The following is a 22,092-nucleotide window of genomic DNA, read 5'->3' as shown; positions in this document are numbered from 1 at the left end:
ATGGGAATCCCAGAACATTTGATTGTGCTAATGCGAAACCTATACTTGGACGAAGAGGCAGTCGTCAGAACAGAGCAGGGAGACACTACATGGTTCAAAATCAAGAAAGGGGTCGGTCAGGGATGTATTTTGTCTCCATACCTTTTCAATCTGTATGAAGAACAGATAATCCAAGATGCTGGGCTGTACGAGGAGGAATGTGGCATCAGGATTGGTGGAAGAATCGTCAACAACCTGTATTATGCTATGGCACAACCCTGCTTGCTGAAACTGAGCAGGACCTAAAGAGCTTGCTGCAGAAGGTCAAGGACTGCAGTCTTCACTATGGATTGAAGCTCAATATCAAGAAAACAAAGATTCTCACCACTGGGCCACTTGGCAGCATCAGTATGGATGGTGAAGAGATTGAGATAGTTAAAGGTTTTAGTTTGCTTGGCTCCACAGTCAACACTGTTGGTAACAACAGCCAGGAAATCAGGAGATGAATTGGTTTGGGAAAGTCAGCTGTGAGGGGCCTCTCAAGAGTACTGAAGTGCAGCACCATCAGGTTGGAGACTAAGGTGCACCTGATCCAGGCTATAGTGTTTCCAATTATGTGCTATGCATCGGAGAGTTGGACAGTGAATAGGGATGATAGAAAGAGAATTGATGCCTTTGAGTTGTGGTGCCGGATAAGAGTGTTGAATATACCATGGACTGCTAGGAGAACAAACAGGTTTGTCTTGGAGAGGGTGAAGCCAGAATGTTCTCTGGAGTCAAAGATTCTGAAGCTTCGTCTGACATACTTTGGGCATGTTGCAAGGAGGTCCTTGGAGAGGGACATCATGTTTGGGAGAGTGGAGGGACGGTGCAGGAGAGGAAGACCCTCGATGAGATGGATTGATTCTGTGAGTGGAGTGGTGAGAATGAATTTGTTTGAGACAGCGAGCTTGGCACTGGATAGAACGGCGTTTAGGGCTCTTGTACATAGGGTCACTATGAGTCACTAAAGACTTAATGGCACATAAGAACAACAACAACAACAACAACAACAAGACTTCCAGTAGAATATTAAATAGGAGATGTGATAGTGGGCATTCTTGCCTAGTTCCTGTTCTCAAAGGGAATGCCTTTAATCTCTTTCCATCGAGGGCAATATTGTCTCTTGAGTTTGTGTATATACTTTTTACTATTTTGAAGAAATTCCGTTCTATCCTATTTGATTGAATGTCTTAATCAGGAAAGGGTGTTGGATTTTGTCAAAGGCCTTTTCTGCATCAGTTGATAGGATCATATGTTTTTTGTTCTTTACTTTGTTAATGTGATTAAGAACACTGATTATTTTTTCTTATGTTGAACCATCCCTGCATACATGTTATGAATCCACTCGGTCATGGTGATTTTTAAAAATATATATTGTTTGATGCTATCGGCCAACATTTTATTCAAAATTTTTGCATCAAGTTTCATGAGCGATATTGGCCTATAGTTTTTATTTTATTTTTTTATTTTAGTTTTAATTTTTATTTTGATGGTGTCTTTACCTGGCTTTGGTATCAAGGATATGTTTGCTTCATAGAATGAGTCTGGGAGAATTCCATCTTTTTCTATTTTCTGAAATATTTTGTGTAGAATTTTGGTGACAGATCTCTGAATGTTTGATAAAATTCACTTGTAAAACCATCTGGTCCAGGGCTTTTTTGGATGCAAGTAATTTTATTACCTTTTCAATTTCTTCTTTTGTAATGGGTCTGTTCAGGTATTTAATTTAGATGTGGGTCGGTTTGGGTAGGTTGTGAATTTCTAAGTATTTGTCCATTTCCTCTAGGTTTTCATATTTGTTTAAGTTTTGTTTTTCATAATAGTCCTATGTTAGCCTTTTTATTTTAGTTGATTCTGTTGCTCATTTCATCTTTTATTCAGATTATTTGTGTCTTTTCTTTCTTTTTCTTTGTTAGTTTTGCCAGCGGTTTGTCGATTTTATTGACCTTTTCAAAGAACCAAATTCTAGTTTTGTTGACAGTTTCAATTGTTTTTCTGTTTTTTATTTCATCTATTTCTGTTCTAATTTTTTAAATTTCAGTTTTTTTAAAGGGTATTGGGTTTTCTTGCTGTTCTTTTTCAATTTGTTGGAGATGTTGGGTTAGAGAGTCAATGGTCATTTTTTCCTGCCTTTTGATGTATTTGCTTATTGCTATAAACTGACCTCTGATTACTGCTGTGGCTGTTTCCCAATGGTTTTGGTAAGTGGTATGTTCGTTGTTATTTGTTTCAAGAGACTTTTTAATTTCATTTTTTATTTCTTCTAGTACCCAGTCATGTTCAAGCAAGGTGTTGTTCAGCTTCCAAATGTACATGGTTTTTTTTTCTCCATTATCCTCTTGTTATTAATTTCTAAATTGTTGCATTGTTTCTGCTCAGAATTCGGTACTTAATTTTATCTGCTTTCCCGTATAGGTTATTCTTTGTTTCTCCCTGGCTGCTTTCAGAATTCTTCTTATCTTTGGTTATGGCAATTTGACTTTGATATGCCTTGGTGTTTTTCTTTTGGGGTCTATTCTATATGGTGTTCACTCTGCTTCTTGAATATATAGTATCTCATTCTTCATTATGCCTTGGAAGTTTTCCCTCTAATAATTCTTCCACAAATTTTTTGGTGCTTTTAATTACTTCTTTCTGTTCTGGGCTTCTGATGATGCATGTTATTTCTCTTGATGGTGTCCCACATTATTCTTAGGTTTTCTTCTTTTTCCTTTCTTTTCTATTCTGCTTTCTGCTCTAGCAGATCAGTGGTGACAATTTTATCTTCTATTTCACTGGTTCTGTGTTCCATCTCTTCAACTCTGCCCACATGTTTCTCAATCATTTTGTTAGTATCTGAAACATTGGACCTCATATTTTGGATCATCGTTTCTTGTTTTTCCAGTGCCACTAATTACTCATTTGTTTTATCTGAATTGTTCTGGATTCCTTTTTAAAGCATCTTCTGGTTTTTGCTTGCAGTATCCTGTAATTCTTCAAGTTTGTGTTTCAGCCATTGAAAATATTCAATCATTGTTCTTTTAAACTCTGTGTCAGAAATTTCCATCAGACTTTCTGGCTTCAGGAAATCCACTGATACTGTGTTACCTTTTGGGAGTGACATATTGCTTTGCACTTGTGTAGGGTAAAAGTAGCCTGCTTCTTTCATGACATTGACAAGTTCTTGATCTGAAGACAATGGTCTAGAAATTGGTGGAGGCAGCTAGGCACCTGCATTTCTCTTTAAACTTCTGATTCAAGGGAAGGTTCAGTTCAGGTCCTGTGAGATTATCCTCTTGTAGCTAAGGTGCTCCAGATTAAAGGCAAGTTGATTGACTGTTGTGTAGGCAATGGTGTTGTGCTGAATGGGAGTGGGGCAGGCACGGGGAGTGATACTACCATGTGGGTGGGTTAGCCACTTGCTGGGACCTCACTCAAATTTCAGCTGTCTGGGTGTGCTCATAAGTGGGGTCCCTACTCAAATTCCAGTCCTCCCACACAGTGGCTCTCACTCAGTGGGCCTTGCCTAGCAGCCCTCACCTAGGTGCTCTCACCCAGCAGTCCCCACCCCAGCAGGACCCTGGGTCCAGCAGAGCTTAAGAAGACTCAGTAAAATTTCCACTGACCTACTTGCTCCTGGTGGGTCAGTGGGACTTAAAAATACTCAGTCAATTTCCTGCTGACCTGCTTGCTCCTGTTGGGTGGGTCCTATAGTGGCTTGGCTGGCAGGTTCCAACAGGATCCATGGCTCACTGCTCCTATATACCAAACTAATTATTTTAATAAAAGTTCTGACTCAAATTCCTACTTTCACATTGTGCCACATCAGTCTCTGTGAGCTCTGTCGGTCTCTCTGGTCCATGCAGTTTGCTTCTCCTCCAGCTCCTTATACTGTTTCCTCCAACACTGCCATCTTGGTTCGCCTCCCAACATTTTTGAAGTTTTTATACTTTTTTAACGTTTCTTATTTCTCCTTGAATTTTCACTTTGCTTTATTTTGCTCTATCTCTGTGGGTGAAGTGAGTTTTCTTCCTTGGTTTCTAATTTAACAGTACTGGACACTTCCTATCTGTCTCTGGATAGGTAGAATAATGGGTGGTAGAGTGAGAATAGTCTCCATTTGTTGATTGAAACGGTAGATGTAGTTGGGATTATCAGACTTTAATTGCCTTCTGCCATTGATCCAGTGGTGCAACAGTGAGTGATGATACGTGTCTTTATATGAGACACCAGCTGGTAGATAATGTAGATCAGCCTGCTTAATGGGGAACATTGCCTGCTGTTAAATGGGGTAGAAAAAGGAAAGAATCAGAGTCAAAGTATCAAAAAGAGGAAGATGGAGAAATTAAACAAGTATAAAGGAGGAGCAAGTGAACAAAAGAAAGGGGAATATGGAAAACATTCTTTTCTGAACAGAAAAACCAAAATTAATAAACAAATTTATCACAACAACATAAAACAATTCTTTCTTCCATTGTTCCCGCCTCGCCAGCCTCCTCCAAAAAACAGTGATTACAGAGTATCCATTGTGCCCTTTGTGCCCTGAGCAACTGTCTCATGACATGATTGTCATGTCATGCAAGAAGGTAGAGCCTGAGGAAGAGTTCCATACATTCGTACCTCTGACAGTGGAGGATTCAGAAGCTACTTTGTGTTGCCAGAGATCACCACCTGCTAATCATATAAGGATAATGTATGCACATAAATTTTTCAGTTTGTAATGCAGTCCTCCAGTCGGCATCACTAGAGGGAATAGGCAGCCCTTTATGGACCTAGGCGGTAAGTGCAACAGGGCTTTATTTATTAGATTTGTAGGGATTATAACAAATTAGTAGTAACATTGTGAAAAATGGGAATTCCAGAACACTTAATTGTGCTCATATGAAGCCTTTACATGGACAAAGAGGCGGATATTCAAACAGAAAAAACAATATTACATGATTTAAAATCAAGAAAAGTGTGCATGAATGCTGTATCCTTCCATCAGACTTAAGTGAAACAAATAATGTGAGAAACTGAACTCTGAGTTGAAGAATGTGACATCAGGATTGGAAGACCCACTAATAATGTGCAGGATACAAATAACAGAATCTTGCTTATTGAAAATGAATTTGAAATCTGCTGTTGAAGAAATTGGGCTACCCATTTCTCCTGTAGAACTTTCTCCCATGTAGTTTCAAATTACCAGAGACCTGTAGCTGTTGAGTTAGCAGTGCAACACAGTGTGACCTATGTCATCAAAGCTCCTTTTCTGAAAGTGAAGAGTACTAAAAAATGGCAGAATGTCAGTTCTTGGTATGGATTACACCTCAACATAAAGAAGACAAAGTGTTAAGAAGCAAAGATGTAATTTTAAAGACTAATGTGTGGCTAACCTATGCCATGGTATTTGTAATCACCTTATGTGTATATAAAATTTGAACAATGAAAAAGAAAGAAGGTATATTTGACATATGATGATATATTGAATATACTATGAACTGCTGAAAGAGTGACATTTTTCTTGGAAGAAAATATGCCTTAGAGGTGAGAATGGCAAGACTTTTTCTAATGTACTTTGTACTTTTCTTTGGGCTTGTTGTAAGGAGGGACTGGTCCTTGGAGAGGGACTTCATGTTTAAGAGATTGGACGGACAGCACAGGAGAGGAAGACCCTTGATGAGATGGATCGAGTCTGTGATTGGGATGGTGGAAATGACTGTGTTGAAGACAGCGAGGTTGGCACAGGATAGAGCAGTGTTAAGCGCTCTTGTACATGGGGTCGCTATGAGTCGCAAGCGACTTGATGGCACATAACAACAACAACAACAACAACAACAACTTTGTACTTCTGTCAGGAGGGATTAATACCCAGAAAAAGGCATCACACTTGGTAAAGTAGAGAGTATGCAAAAATGAGGAAGGCCATCAACAAGAAGTGTTGACCCAGTGGTTGCTATAATGGGTTCAAACAGCAATGATTGTGAGAATGACTCAAGACTAGGCAGTGTTTTGTTCTGTTACACATGGGGTCACTAACATCATTAATACTTTAAACATTAAAAGAACAACATTAAATTTATAATAAATATTGTGAAGAATTCTCTATGGTCTTGTATAAGAGGGCATGCATAGGAACCAACATAAAGAATTGCCACACTAGGTGATACAAACTCTAGTAAAGCCCTGGAGATGGCCTTGTGTGCCTGACTGTGTGTGTGTTCTAGTGGGATGACCATTATGAGCTATTACTGTGTTAAGTCAGTCTATGCCTGGGAAATTATTGCCAGAAATGTGACATTTTTTAGTGTTGGTGAATAGTAATTTGTGTTTGGTGAATGATTGTTGGTATAGTGTGATAGGGTCTGGAGTTTTAAGTGTCATGTCTAGTTCTTTGGGCACCAGATATTGTTTCTGTGACAGTTCCCATATCTGAGCTATGGGCTTGTCTGGGTCCAGAATGAGTGTGATGAGTGGAAAGGAATATCCCTTGCCTGTCTTCATCACACCTGTGCTGGAACATGGAGCCTTAACATGTGAGCGTTATCTGCACACATGAGGGTGAGAGTATGCGGAGATACATATGACTATGAATGTCCTTTTCCTATGATGAAACTGAAAGCCCAGATAAAGTGCTTGATTCTAGGACCCTGGAATCTTGACAAATGACTAACAAACTAAAAACTTAATCTTGGGACTCCTACAGAAAGAATAGACAAACAAAGGATGAGTAGGTGAGGTTGACGGGGTTAATTTTGTTTTTGCTGTCAAGTTAGAATCAACTCATAACTGACCCTCCAGTGGGTTTCTGTGGCTATAAATTGCACAGGAGGAGATTATCTATTTTTCACCTGTAGAATGGCTAGTGTTTGAATGGCTAGTGTTTGAATTATTGGTGTAGCTGTCTATGGACCACATCCGTAGAACTCTCTGACCTGAGCTTGGTCAACTTTTCTTCTTTTTCCCTGATGCAACAGATTTAATGTACATTGGTAGAAATGTATCATTTGTCACATGGGTTAAAAATTGAAAAGTAATAATTCAGAAAATCAAATATGTTGTCGTTGTTATGTGCCGTTGAGTCGCTTGCGACTCATAGTGACCCTATGTACAACAGCCCTAAACTCCGCTCTGTCCTGTGCCAATCGCACTGTCTCCGACACTTCCATCCCAATTATCCCAGTCATTGAATCAATCCACCTCATAGAGGGCCTTCCCCTCCTGCGCTGTCCCTCCACCCTCCCAAGCATGATGTCCCTCCCCAAGGACCGGTTTCTCCTCACAACAGGTCCAAAGTATGTTAGACAGAGCCTCAGAATCCTTGCCTCCAAGGAGCCACCCGGTTTAACCCTTTCCAGGACAAATCTGTTTGTTTTCCTAGCAGTCCATGGTGTTCTCAATACTTTTCTCCAGCACCACAGCTCAAAGGTATCGATTCTCCTTCTGTCCTCCCTGGTCATTGTCTAACTCTCTGATGCATAACAAGTGATTGCCTGTATCAGACGCACCTTAGTCTGCAGAGAGACACCATTGCTCTTCAGTACTTTGGAGAGGTCTCTAACAGCAGACTTTCCCATGGCAATGTGCCTTTTAATTTCCTGGCTGCTGGTGCCAAGACTGTTGACTATGGAGCCAAGCAAACTAAAGCTGTGTACAATCTCAATCTCTTCACCATCCATCCTGATGCTGCCAATTGGTCCAGTGGTGAGAATCTTTGTCTTCTTGACATTGAGCCTCAATCCATATTGTAGGCTGCAGTCCTTGACACTCTGCAGCAGGTGCTTCAGGTCTTCTTCAGTTTCAGCAAGCAGGGTTGTGTCATCCGCATAACGCAGATTGTTGATAAATCTTCCACCAATCTTGACCCCACATTTCTCCTCATATAGCCCAGCTTCCCGGATAAACTGTTCTGCATATAGGTTGAAAAGGTATGGAGATAGGATGCATCCCTGGCGTACACCCTTCCCAATTTTGAACCATGCAGTGTTCCCTTGCTCTGTTCTGACGACTGCCTCCTGGTCCAAGTATAAGTTTCGCATTAGAACGATCAAGTGTTCTGGGATTCCCATTCTTCTCAGAGTCAGCCATAGTTTGTTATGATCTACACAGTCAAATGCCTTTGCATAGTCAATGAAACACAGATAGACATTCCTCTGGTATTCCCTGCTTTCAGCCAAGATCCATCTAACATCAGCTACAATATCCCTAGTACCACGACCCCTTCTAAACCCAGCCTGGACTTCTGGTAGTTCTCTGTTGATGTGCTGTTCCGTTCGTTTTTGGATAATCTTCAGTAAAATCTTGCTTGCATGTGAAATCAGTGAGATTGTTATGTAGTTTCCACATTCTGTTGGGTCACCTTTCAGAAAATCAAATGTAGGATTGTATAACAAACACATATCTTAGTTCTACAAAAGGAACAAGGAAACAACTTTAATAAAGAGAGATCTTTTTCATAATTCTCAGAAATTCTTCCTCATTTATTGCTTCATCATGATCATGATCAGTTTCATCAGGTATTTCCTGAAGTTCTTTATTTGTTAAATTTTTTCCTAGTTCCTTAGCAACTCTCTTAATATTGTTTAGTGTTATGCTTCCTGTATTGTCATCATCGAATAATTTTAAAGCCTTCAATATTTCTTCATTTTTATATTTTCACTCATTTCCACACTCATTATGGCAAAAAAATCTTCAAAAGCAATAATGCCAATTAATTTTTTTATCAATTTCAGCTATTTTTTTTAGCTCTTATTTTTTAAATTTCATCTCTCTATAGTTTAAATCCCAGGGTTCTCATTGCAATCTTCAATTCTTTCACATCTATGGTTCCACATCCATCAACATCAAACAAATCAAAGGCCTCTTTAATTTCATGCTTTTGTGTTTCATTCAATTTAATTTTTGCTTCTCTTTCCTTCCATTGCTTTGGACTTTGGTGGCTGCTGGATGCATGCCTATTGCTCTGACCAGCCAAAGTCGTCACCAAGCTTGATCAAACTCTTAATACTAATGAGTGTAGAAGCATGGCCCTAAGAAATGCAATCTATGATGGAATAAAAGCAACACTACATAAAACTGTTTTTGTAAAAATAGAAGATAACTAGTAAAACATGTATGGCAACTCAAGGTGTATGGGGAGATGGAGGGATGAGGGTAGATGGAGGTGAACCACAAGGTTGCACAGTTTGGTGGGTGGAGGTGGGGGAAAAGTAAATGGGAAGGATTAGAATGAAAAGACAGGGTAATGATGGGCAAGGTCCAATGGTGATTAATTTTATAAAACAATGTATGAAAATGATTGTATGAAATGCAATTAAATGAAGAATAGTGTGACACAATGTATACAAACTTTGTAAACAAGCCAATAAAAATAAAAACAATAAAAAACTAAAGCAATACTACTGAACTCTCTAAACAGAAGGATTTTGCTTAATGAGCAAGAGACTGTGATGATGAAGGAAGAAGTTCAAACTTCTCTGAAAGAACTGGCAAAAAACAAGGCCCCAGGAATTTATGGCATACAAATTGATATCTTTTAGAAAACAGATGCTGCCCTAGATGTGTTCACCAAGTTGTGCCAAGAAATCTGAAGGACAACCACCTGGTCAACTGACTAAAAGAGATCTATAATTTGTTCCCATTCCAAAGAAAGATGACCCAATAGAGTGTGGAAATTCTCAAACAATATAATTTATAACACACTCAAGCATGATTTTGCTAAATATTATCCAAAAACGACTGGAACAGCACATCAATAGAGAACTGTCAGAAGGGCAGGCTGGGTATAGAAGAGGCCATGGTACTAGAGATAGAGTAGCTAATGTTAGATGGATCTTGGCTGAAGCCAGTAATACATTAATACAATTATACATTCTACAATGTATTAGAGATAGGGAGATGGAGATAGGATGCATCCCTGGCGTATGCCCTTCCCAATTTTGAACCATGCAGTGTTCCCTTGCTCTGTTCTGACGACTGCCTCCTGGTCCAAGTATAAATTTCGCATTAGAATGATCAAGTGTTCTGGGATTCCCATTCTTCTCAGAGTCAGCCATAGTTTGTTATGATCTACACAGTCAAATGCCTTTGCATAGTCAGTGAAACACAGATAGACATTCCTCTGGTATTCCCTGCTTTCAGCCAAGATCCATCTAACATCAGCTACAATATCCCTAGTACCATGACCCCTTCTAAATCCAGCCTGGACTTCTGGTAGTTCTCTGTTGATGTGCTGTTCCAGTCGTTTTTGGATAATCTTCGGTAAAATCTTGCTTGCATGTGAAATCAGTGAGATTGTTCTGTAGTTTCCACATTCTGTTGGGTCACCTTTCTTTGGGATAGGAACAAATATCGATCTCTTCCAGTCAGTTGGCCAAGTGGTCGTTCTCCAGATTTCTTGGCACAGAAATAGGCTGGGCTCTATGAGGGGAAATGTGGGGTCAAGATTGGTGGAAGATTTATCAACAATCTGTGTTATGCGGATGACACAACCCTGCTTGCTGAAACTGAAGAAGACCTGAAGCACCTGCTGTAGAGTGTCAAGGACTGCAGCCTACAATATGGATCGAGTCTGAATGTCAAGAAGACAAAGATTCTCACCACTGGACCAATTGGCAGCATCAGGATGGATGGTGAAGAGATTGAGATTGTACACAGCTTTAGTTTGCTTGGCTCCATAGTCAACAGTCTTGGCACCAGCAGCCAGGAAAATCTGCTGTCTTGGACCTCTCTAGAGTACTGAAGAGCAATGGTGTCTCTCTGCAGACTAAGGTGCGTCTGATACAGGCCATGGTCTTCGCAATCACTTGTTATGCATCAGAGAGTTGGACAATGACCAAGGAGGATAGAAGGAGAATTGATGCCTTTGAGCTGTGGTGCTGGAGAAGAGTATTGAGGATACCATGGACTGCTAGGAAAACAAACAGATTTGTCCTGGAAAGGGTTAACCTGGGTGGCTCTTTGGAGGCAAGGATTCTGAGGCTCTGTCTAACATACTTTGGACATGTTGTGAGGAGAGACCGGTCCTTGGAGAGGGCCTTCATGCTTGGGAGGGTGGAGGGACGGCGCAGGAGGGGAAGGCCCTCTATGAGGTGGATTGATTCAGTGACTGGGATAATTGGGATGGAAGTGTCAGAGACAGTGCGATTGGCACAGGACAGAGCGGAGTTTAGGGCTTTAGTACATAGGGTCGCTATGAGTCGGAAGTGACTCGATGGCACATAACAACAACAACAACAACAACAACAACAACAACGTATTAGACTGCAAGCCAAATTATTTGTGATCTAAATACACCAGCAGCACTCTGAGGGAGAAAGGTTAACTTATTGGAGGACTGTTATGAGTTAAACTTGACTCAGTAGCAATTGTTTGTCTGTTTGTTTTTTTTTTTTGTCAAGAACTCTGGTGATGGAGGAGCTAAATGCTCATTGGCTTGTAAAAAAAGTGGATGGTTCACTGTTTTTCAGTGCTGTGTTGTATTCCATTGTGTGAATATACCACAATTTCTCTATCCATTCATTTGTTGATGGACACTTGGGTTGTTTCTGTCTCTTTCCCATTATGAACAGTGCAGCAATAAGCATGGGTGTGCATATATCTGTTTGGGTGGCAGTTCCAGTTTCTTTAGGATATATTTCCAGTAGTGCAATTGCTGGGTCAGATGGTATTTCTATTTCCAACTTTTTAAGGAAGCACCATAGTGCCTTCCATAGTGGTTGCACCATTTTACACTCCCACCATCAGTGAATAAACATTATACAAAATGAGTGACCCTGGAGGACATAATGCTGAGGGAAATACCTCAGTCACAAAAGGGCAAATACTACATAATGCCACTGTTCTAAAACAAGACTGACATGGGGGTTGGGGCAAACTAAGAAAAGAGGGGATAAATAATGGGCACTGCATTTAAATAGATGAGGGAAAGAACTGTCTCAAAACCATATATGATTAGATATTATTTGCATGACAACAGTACTGAATAAGAAGTGTACAGCAAAGTGGACTAGGGGGCAGGGTAGAAGGAGGAAATTATGCAACAATGAAATAATCTTTTTAAAGAGAATAGTGAACTGGGAGGGTAAGGAGCAAAATGTGCAGCAATGAATAAATGGAAATCCAAGTTTTCTGTTAGCTTTCATTAAAATATCAGTTAAAAAAAAGAGTGGATGGTTTGCACTCTCCAAGCTGCTTCATGGAAGTAAGATGTGGCAGGCTGTTTTGTTAAGAGTTATGACCTTGGAAACCTTATGGACAATTCTGAACAATCCTCTGCCTACTTCTGTCTAGTCTATTTCAACTCACAGGATGCTACTTTAAGTTTCTGGAGTTGTGAATCTTTACAGAAAGAGATTGTCCATCTTTCCCTATGGAGCAGTTGACACTTTTGAACCAATGACTTTCTGGTTATCAATGTAACACAGAATTCACTAGGCCTCTAGAGCAACTTGGGATTGCTATACATTTGGAATGACTTGCTAGAAAGAAATTAGATTCTGTAGGAAGATTTATGCTGTTAACCCAAATGCTAAGCCTCTCTTGCAGTTTGAATTCATCTGTGGTTCCCAAGGAGGAAGATGGTAATTTTCTTTCCTTCGATTTGCATCCTCAGAAACCTGTTAGTGTTCGTTATTAAGTTGGTTCAGCTATTATGACAATGAGTGAATAATTGAATTCCTTCTATAAGATGGTGGTTCTGAGCACACTAATTGATGCCAGGGGTTGGGAAGAGTATGGATGTGGAGAGATTTTTAGTAGTTTATGTTAGGATGGGACAGTCTTCACTTGACACTTTCAGGTTTTTGTCTATTCTTTACTCTTCCGGGCAAAGTAGAATATAAAGAATTTGTTTTGAAATACTAGAATCTGTCATCTTATCAGTCCTTTAATTATACATTGTATTTATTGTGATTCAGAAATTCCACAAACACTTGTAAAATTAGTCACATAGTCCATATTCCTTTAATCTTGTATATGAAAAAATCACATTTACCTTCTTTGATAACCTTATTGCCAATTTTATTTTTTTAAATTTAAATTGTTATTTGAATGAAAGTGTATAAAACAATTGTTTTTCTATTCAGCTGTCCACATATAATTTTATTTTATAAAATTAATTACAATACTCACCACTTTGATTTATCCTTCTTATCTACATCTTGCTACTTACTGGAGTTATCCTTGGGTAAATGCTACTCCTTTGGCCCTTTGCCATTGGTTATTTTAAGAGGTGAGTTTCCCCCTATTGTTATTGCTCACGTTTTAAGCCTGTAATTTTTTTAGCTGAGAATTAAGCCATGGAAGTGAATTTTGTTCCAGATTCACAGGATGACTAAGGATCATGCTTTACTGTAAGGTGCTGCTGAGTCAACTTTGACTCATAGAGACCCTATGAACATTAGATCTGAACCTTGCCCAGTCATGCACCATCCACACAATCTCCATCATGCTCAAGCTCATTGTCCCCATCACTGTGTCAATCCATCTTGTTAAGGGATTTCCTCTCTTTCTCTGATCCTCCACCTTTCCCAGCATGCTGTCTTTATCCAAGGATTCATCCCTTCTGACAACATGCCCAAAATATGTGAGGAGTTTCACCATCTTTGTCGTTAAGGAGCACCTTCTTACTCTTCCTCCAAGACAGATTTGTTTGTTCTTTTGGCATTCCATGGGATATTCAGTACTCTTCTCCAACATAATTCAAAAGTATCAATTCTTCAGTCATCCTTATTCATTGTCCACCTTTCAGATACGTAGGAAGCAATTGAAAATATCATAGCTTGAATCAGGCACACTTTAGTCTTTAAACTGACATCATTGTGTTTTAGAGAGGTCCTGGACAGCAGATTTTCCCAATGCAATATGTATTTTGATTTATTGATAGCTGTTACCATGAGTATTGATTGTGAATCCAAGTAAAATGAAATCATTAACAACGTTAATCTTCATCTTTTGGTCCACTGATGATGGTTTTTATTTTCTTTATGTTGAAACGTAATCCATATAGAAGGCTATTGTCTTTGATCTTCTGCAGCAAGCAATTCAAGTACTTTTAACATTCTACAAGTTAGTTTGTGTTATCTGTATAACACAGGTAAGTTTTCCTCCGGTCCTGATGCCACATTCTTATTCATATAATCCAGTTTCTCAAATAATTTCCTCAACATATAAAATGAATAAATACGGAGAAAGGATACAATTCTAATCATACCTTTCCTGATTTTATGCCATGAAGTGTTTCCTTGTTCTATTTGGACAATAGCTTCTTGGTCTGTGATTATGCAGAGGTGTTCAGTAGCATGGAAGATAAAGCACACACACACACACACACACACACACACACACACACACACACACACTGAATAATATTGAGATGAATGAATATCCCAGAATTTAATTGTGCTCATATGAAACCTACATATAGACCAAGAAGCTGTTGGCTGAATAGAACAAGGGAAAACATCAGGAAAGTTGCATGAAGTGTCAGTCTCAGGAATTCCACCTTGTTACTTTAAATTCCACCTTTAAAAATATGTTACCTTTGTTGTTGTTGTTGTTATGTGCCATTGATATGTACAAGAGCCCTAAACCCTGCACTACCCTATGACAACCTCATTGTCTTCGACACATCTACTCCCACTACCCCAATCACTGAATTGATTCATCTCATCGAATGTCTTCCTCTCCTGTGCTGTCTCTCCACTCTCCCAAACATGATGTCCCTCTCCAAGGACTGGTCCCTCCTTGCAACATGCCCAAAGTATGTCAGACAAAGCTTCAGAATTCTTGCCTTCATGGGGCAGCCTGGCTTCACCCTCTCCAGGACAAACCTTTTCGTCCATGGTATACTCAATATTCTTCTCCAACACTACAGCTCAAAGGTATCAATTCTCCTTCTGTTATCCCTTATCATTGTCGAGCTCTCTGATGCATAGCAAGTAATTGCAAAGACCATGGCAGGTATCAGGCGCACCTTCGTCTCCAGACTGACATCATTGCTCTTCAGTACTTTAGAGAGGTCTCAAACCACAGACTTTCCCCATCACAATTGTTGCTGTTATGATGTGCCATCGCTTTGCTTGTGACTCATAGTGAGTGACCCTTTGTTACAAGAGCCCTAAATACCTCTCTATTCTGTGCCAACCTTGCTGTCTCAAACACACTCATTCCCACCACTCCAATCACAGAATCAATCCATCTCATCGATGGTCTTCCTCTCCCGCACCATCCCTCCACTCTCCCAAACGTGATGTCCTTCTCCAAGGACCAGTCCCTCCTTGCAACATGTCCGAAGTTTCAGAATCCTTGACTCAAAGGAGCACTTCAGCTTCACCCTTTCCAGGACAAACTTGTTTGTTCTCCTAGCAGTCCATGGTATAGTCAACGCTCTTCTCCAGCGTCACATCTCAAAGGCATCAATTCTCTTTGTATCATCCCTAGTCACTGTCCAGGTCTCTGATGCATAGCATGCAATTGCAAAGACTATAGCCCAGATCAGACACACCTTAGTCTCCAGCCTGATGTCATTGCTCTTCAATACTCTGGAGAGGTCCCTGACAGCTAACTTTTACAATGTGATTTGCCTCTTGATTCCTGTCTGATGGTACCAAGAGTGTTGACTGTGGAACCAAACAAACTAAAACTTAACCATCTCAGTCTCTTCACCATCCATCCTGATGCTGTCAATTGGCCCCGTGGTGTTACCTTTAAAATGGGTAAATATCAATAAAAGAGGATCTATTGGAGTTCTCAATAGTATAGTAAGTAGAAATTTTGTTTTTAATATTTTTATTTCTGTCATTTGCTATCAAATAGGAACAAACTCATAGCTGACCCCACTCCAGCAAGTTTTCGGAGGCTGTAAATCACATGGGAAGAGATTTCCCATCTTTCTCCCATGGACCAGCTATTGGATTTAAACTGTATATCTTTGAGTTGGCAGCACAACGCCTTACTCCACCAGAAAACCTTTTAAACATCTAATAAAGGGTATTCATAATAAGCTAATACAACAACAACAACAATAAGCTAGTGAATTTTAAGGGCCCTATTTTCAACTATTGTCAAACTCATTAAAATTATATTCTTTTAACATTACATACCTATAATTTAAATGTTTTTATTGTTACAGATTTTATTTAGCCTGTATCCAGATCAAGAAAAATTCTGGCAGCTGTTGTCTGTGTCACCACTGGAAAGCTACTGTATCCAAAATACACCTACTGGCCATCAGCATGGCTGTGGTTCACAGCCAAGGACACTGAAGACATAAACAACTGCTTTTGAGATGGCAACCTGGTGATCACTGTTTTTACCTACACATTTTGTTTATTCAAGACTTTTGAGGGTATGGAGAAGGAAACTCTAGAAAACTTCTTGGAGGTAGAGAGGATTCAGGGGAAGAGCTGAGGAAGTGATAAGGGCCTGCTTGGTACTTCCAAGTGTAGAGCACCAAGTTCTGTTTGCATTTCCTCACTCATTTCCTTTTGATGTTCAGTTTGAATACTTCTTGTTTCCCTGAATTCAGGTGTTCTCCTTTGTTCCACAACTCTGTGATACTTGCTAATGAGCCCATCTGAGACATTTTGGTTTTTATTTCTGTGTTTTCTTTTAAATATTTCCTAGCATTTGTCTTTCAGCTGACATTCCCTATCTAATCTTACATATTATATACTTTTCCTCTTATAAACATTATACTAATGAAATAATGTAGTAATTTCCTGACATAATTTCAATTTCATTTTTGAGTCTGGTTCTGATGATAGCTTGGTCTCTTCAAACTGTTTTCTCATATTTTTAAATGCTGTTTAATTTGTTCTTGAAAATCAGATATTACAAAGGACACTAGATATTATGGTTTTTGGCTGGGGGCATTTTGTGTAAATCTAGTCTCTATGTTCAGTTTCCCCCTGGACTACTCTTTAGAGAGTGTTTGTCTTTCATGTTTTTGTTGGATGGTGGTTAGTGTTGTGCTAGTGGTATGGGGAAGGAGGGCAATCTTTGATTTCTTGATATAGCCTCCCTCTTCCTTCTGATTCTCTCTAGGTCTGGTGCTCAGCCTATGCATGTTCCTACACCTCCCTGGAGAGATGCTCATTTTTGCCCTTTTCTCACCTTCCAGGTCCATGGCTTCCATCCTTCAGGTTCCACAGTCACAGAGATTGTGAAGTGAGCAGATATTGTGAAGGTGGAGAAGTGGGCAAGGTTTTATTTGCTTGTAAATGGGGAAGTTAGGAGCTTAAGGTGATTCAGTGACACCTAACAACAACAATAACTACTTCTTCCTCTGCACATCATGGCTTTTGTTTCCTAGAGGAAGATGAGGTGAGTCTGTATGAAGCTTTGACAGTGATGCTATGCTCTTCTGAAGCTGTCACTGTAAAAGAAGCTTCTCAGGATTCTTCAAGAGTGCTCATCTTTCCTGTAAGAACCTAGAGGTGATCCTGGAACATAAGTATGTCAGAAGGCAGAAACACCCCTATTCTGGGGCTCCCAGGACTTCTCCATTCTATGATAGTCCATGATTGACCTTAATCAATTTAGACATTTTCTAGTTTAATTCTTCCTACTTCTGTTGCTTAGTGGTGCAGTGTCCTGGGTGCCCACTGAAAACAAATTACACTAAGCTTTAAGAATAGGAGGAGAGGAAATCTAAAGCTTTAAAGGGGGCCTCACAGAATGAGCGTTAGTGCTGGTGAGTTATAGGTAATATGTCTAGTTGACTTTGGAAGGCCAATAAATGTCTTCATGGTGTGGCTCCTGGGTGGGAAAACCCTTTGTCCTTCTTTCTTGCCTTCTGCGCAAGCTTCTAGAAAACTTGGACTATAGAATATTAGAAAGGATAGCAAGTGAGGGACAACATGGACTTGTGCTTTGCCAAAAAGAAGTTATTTTTGAGAAAGCACTACTCTCCTTTAATTGGATAATAGCAACATCACTTTTCTCTTACGTGGAATAATATGTTTCCTTAATTAAAGTCTTGATATGTCATCTTAGTAATTGTGGGGTTTATTTTGGTAGTATTGTAAAAAACATTAAGAGGTCTTTATTTTGGTAGTATTGTAAAAAACATTAAGAGGTCTTTATTTTGGTAGTATTGTAAAGAACATTAAGAGGTCTTAACCCACACATTTCCAGTTCTTTGCAACATTGTCTGTGCTTTGATAATGAAGGACTGTCAAAGTCAGCTTAAGTCATTGGACAAATGAATAGAGGTCAACAAGCTTTCAGAATCAAGTTTGTTCTTCCACCCTTTCTTTCATTACACAGGGCCCACTTTCCATCATCTACTGCATCCTTGCCTAGACAATAAAAAGTGTTCTATTAGACAGTAAAACGTGTTCTTTTGGTATTCCTCACATCTATCCTATGCTTTTTAGATTTTTTCAGGACTTATGTTTTCCAATACAGTAGCCACTGGTCACCTATGGCTTTTAAAAGTTATGCTAATAAAGTAAATGAAATGGAAAATGTACTTCCTAAGTCACACTAGCTAAATTCCACACTAACCACATGTGGTTGGTAGCTACGATATCAGACAACACAAATAGTATAAAACATTCCCATTGTTGGGAGTTGTATTAGATAAATGTGCTCTTGCTCCTTGGAGGCAAGTATTTTAAGGCTCCACCTCCCATACTTTGAACTTGTAGCTGGGAGGGACCAGTCTTTGGAGACAGACATCATACTTGGAAGGATAGAAGGACAGTGCAGGAGAGGAAAACCCAGGATAAAATGAATTGACACATTAACTGGGGTAATGAGGGTAAATGGGTGGGAAACAGTGAGATTAGCTCAGGATAGGGCAGGGTTCAGTGCTGTTGTGCATAAGGTTGCTATGAAGTACAGACAACATGTAAGCACATATCAACAACAACATATTGATATAGGTGCTGACACCTTGAGTTCCAGGAAATCAAAGCCTAGGATGTGTCAGCTGGGATAGAGGAAAGAGAGGGTGGGCCTCTACTCTCACATTTGTGCAACAGGTGATGTGAGGCTACAAAGAATACTGTGCAGGAATGAGCACCATGGATCACATTTTGAAATAGGGAAGGGTGTCTTTTCCTGGTTCCTCTTCCCTGACCAGGAGCCATTGCCAATTACATTTTGAAGGATTTTCTCACTGCTCACTGCATAGTCAACTTTTTTCAAACTTCTCTTTAATCAGAGAGGCTGAAGATAAGAATAGACAGGTACCTTAAAGTACCTTGAAGACAGGCACTGGTACAATGTGCTCATGCTGTCATTGTGTTTACTGCTCATTGTTGGCTGAGGAGCTTGAGTGTCGCATAATAGTTGTAGGAGGTAGAAGTATAGATTATCTTTATTATGAGTGATGCTAAAACAAAAGGTGTTCAAAAGAATTTAAATATGTAGAATTTATTCCAGAAGTTAATCTTTATGCATATAAGGAAACCACTTTGTTTAGGCTTATTGTGGGCCTGTTCCAATGACCGGTGCTTTTTTGTTTGTTTGTTTACTTTCTTCACAGATATTAACTCTTTGTTTTAGAGGTCAATCTTTTATTTGGATGAAAAATAACCTCTAGGAGTGACTTCAATTCCAGATTAAAAGTATGTCTTAGGGTAATAGATGGGATTCTTCTAGTCTCTAGCAGTTCAGTAAGTCTGGCCTTGTTTTTTTTTATGAATTTGAAGTATTTGAGGAAGAAACAGAGAATTGAGTAATCTTAGCATGACAGATTGAGTCATGCTTCCCTCTCTGATGTCAGTAGCTTCCAGGTGTCAGATAGTTTTGTGACTTGGCTAGCCCTCAGGTATTATTAACAGAATTTAAATAATAAAAAATTCTCTGAGTACTCAGAAAGTCATAACATTTGATAATTATATTTTAGACAACAGGGAGAATTACCTAAAGTTAAATTATTTTTATGAGCGAAACCCTGAGGTGGTTTATAGTTGACTGATGTCTTAGTCATGGAAGAGCCTTCATGCAGTCTTGTAGTTCCTGTGTCTCAGCATTTCTGCATTGTTTTTTTTTCTGCTTTTGTGTATATTGCATAATATACCTTTGTGAATTTTCCTATATACTCATGGACCTGTCCATTTGATTCTCTCTTTTTTTTTTGTCTTTAGCAGTAGCGATCCATCCCTTGAAATGTTGTAGCAGAAAATGCTAAATGCAAGCACGAGAGTACAAGGAAATGAACATACCTAGGGTGATGGTCATAGAGATATATTTCTTCATGCATATTTGCAGGGTGTTCAGTCTCAGGCTAGGAAGCTGTGGGAGCACAGCTGCATTGCATTTCACCTTGACACACCACAGTAGTGAACCTCACTGGTGCTGTGGACTCCGCACTACTCCAGGTGGACCTGGCTGGGCCATTGGTGGCTGGCCGGATGATCAGCTCTGAGACAGAAGAACACATCGTGGTCAAGATCACTCAAACAGATGCTGTTGGCACCAGATGGAGAAGACCACAGCAGGTCACGTTTTTAAGTTATTTGATTGAAAAGAATTGCAAAACTCGTTGCATCTTACTATTTTTTTGGGGGGGGTTTTCTCTAGAATAGAATTGACGAGGAGTTATGAGACAATGGCACCATTATTAGTTAAGCAATTGACTCTTTAAGAATTTTAATAATATATTTTATTTAACTCAATATATCTGTAACATTATCAGTTTAACACATGAGTGATATAAAATTATTGATGACATAGTTTGAATTCTCTGATTTGGTATTAAGTCTCTGAACTATTGCATGTATTTTGCCTCTGACTTGACTCCTCAGAGCAGCCTCACCCACAGCTAGAATGGACTGTAAAGATCCATATCTTTCTTTTTTATTTTTCATGATGATGGGTTTTTCTTTTATTATAACTTGAGTGAAAGCTTAAAGAATAAATTGGTTTTTTCCATTGAATCATTCATACACATTTTGTTTTATTACATTAGTTACATCACCTACATTTATAGTTATGATATGTTACAGTGCAATACTTTTGATTTGTACCCATTTTTTACATCAGTTATAAATCTTATTTTAATGAAACTAGTCTTATCAGTTCAGAATTACTTTACTTGACAATTCAGAGAAACGCCTTATGTACTTAGTACACACACACACACAAATTTGCAATTGTTAAAAGTACAAGTAATTCTGGATTTCACTTTATAATGTTGAAAATACAAAGCATTTCAGTTCCATTGTAGATTGTCTGTGCCAATTAGCATTCTACTCATGTTCTGTGAAAGGCAGCACTGGCAGGGAGAGTCAGCTGAAGGATGGCTAGAATTTCTTCTCATCTTGCTGCATCCTCTATGTAACCAGGCAGCCCCCAGATCCTAGCCTCTGTGACACACTGAACAGTGACACCAAATTCTGCTTAGAAGTCACATCTCCAGTCAGTATAGACCTTATTCTAGCTAGGAGAAGGAAGCCTTGTTTATACTGTGGGTCAGTTATAGGGCAGAGGCTGGGTTATTGGAAGGGTTTCGAGAGCTCTTGGCCTGTCTGGCTGTATCTCTCAGACATAACTGTGGCACCCTGTGTATTGTGTTCTACTCTGGAAGCCTGTAAAGAACCAGGAAACAAACTGGGAAGAGGTAGGGATTTCCTTCCAACTTGTTTGTATTCATAATCTACCTCTGGCAGACATGAGGGTGTCCTGGAACCCACTTAAAGGGGTCACCCTTATTTTTCCTCCTCCAAAATCTAGCACAGATATCTTTACAGAAAGAATTTTCCAGCTATAAGACATTTGAACTCTAACATGATTATTGGAATTGTGTTCTTTGGTGTACTTTGATACTTTGACCAGTTTCTGAGGTCTTAGTTGTAATTTCTGTTAATCTGTTGTTATTGTCTTTTTGACTACAAGTAGCAAATATCCCATGTGTTGCCAACAGAATAAACTAGTCAATTTCAGAACAAGTGCAACCAGATTTTAGATAATATAAGCTTTGGGTATCCACTTCTGAAATAGCAGGCCACTGAAAACCCTATGTACAACAGAACACACGTAGACTAACAGAAAGGGCAACCTAGGTAGAACTTTCAAGTATGGAAATACAAAGGAAGAGGAACAGTTGTAAGCAGACCCTAGTGATTGGAACATGGAATGTGAGAACCATGAATGTAGGAA

The 22,092-nt window shown here is 39.3% G+C and overlaps 1 protein-coding gene and 1 pseudogene across 1 annotated transcript in view; one reads left to right on the top strand and one right to left on the bottom strand.

Moving 5' to 3' along the window:
* Window positions 1-22,092, top strand: part of OCA2 (oculocutaneous albinism II) — a 569,803-nt gene that overhangs the window by 72,098 nt on the left and 475,613 nt on the right. Inside the window, exons 3-4 of the mRNA XM_006898594.1 lie at window positions 16,112-16,184; window positions 20,272-20,432. Coding sequence (XP_006898656.1) covers window positions 16,112-16,184; window positions 20,272-20,432 — 234 coding nt within the window. The remainder of the gene's footprint in view (window positions 1-16,111; window positions 16,185-20,271; window positions 20,433-22,092) is intronic.
* LOC102859239 lies at window positions 8,413-13,195 on the bottom strand (annotated as a pseudogene).

Source organism: Elephantulus edwardii, unplaced genomic scaffold, assembly GCF_000299155.1.
Source record: "Elephantulus edwardii isolate Elephantulus edwardi_28Jun2011 unplaced genomic scaffold, EleEdw1.0 scaffold00234, whole genome shotgun sequence".
NCBI lineage: Eukaryota > Metazoa > Chordata > Mammalia > Macroscelidea > Macroscelididae > Elephantulus > Elephantulus edwardii.
Note: the sequence above shows the minus strand (reverse complement) of the source record. Positions and strands in the feature narration are given on the sequence as shown.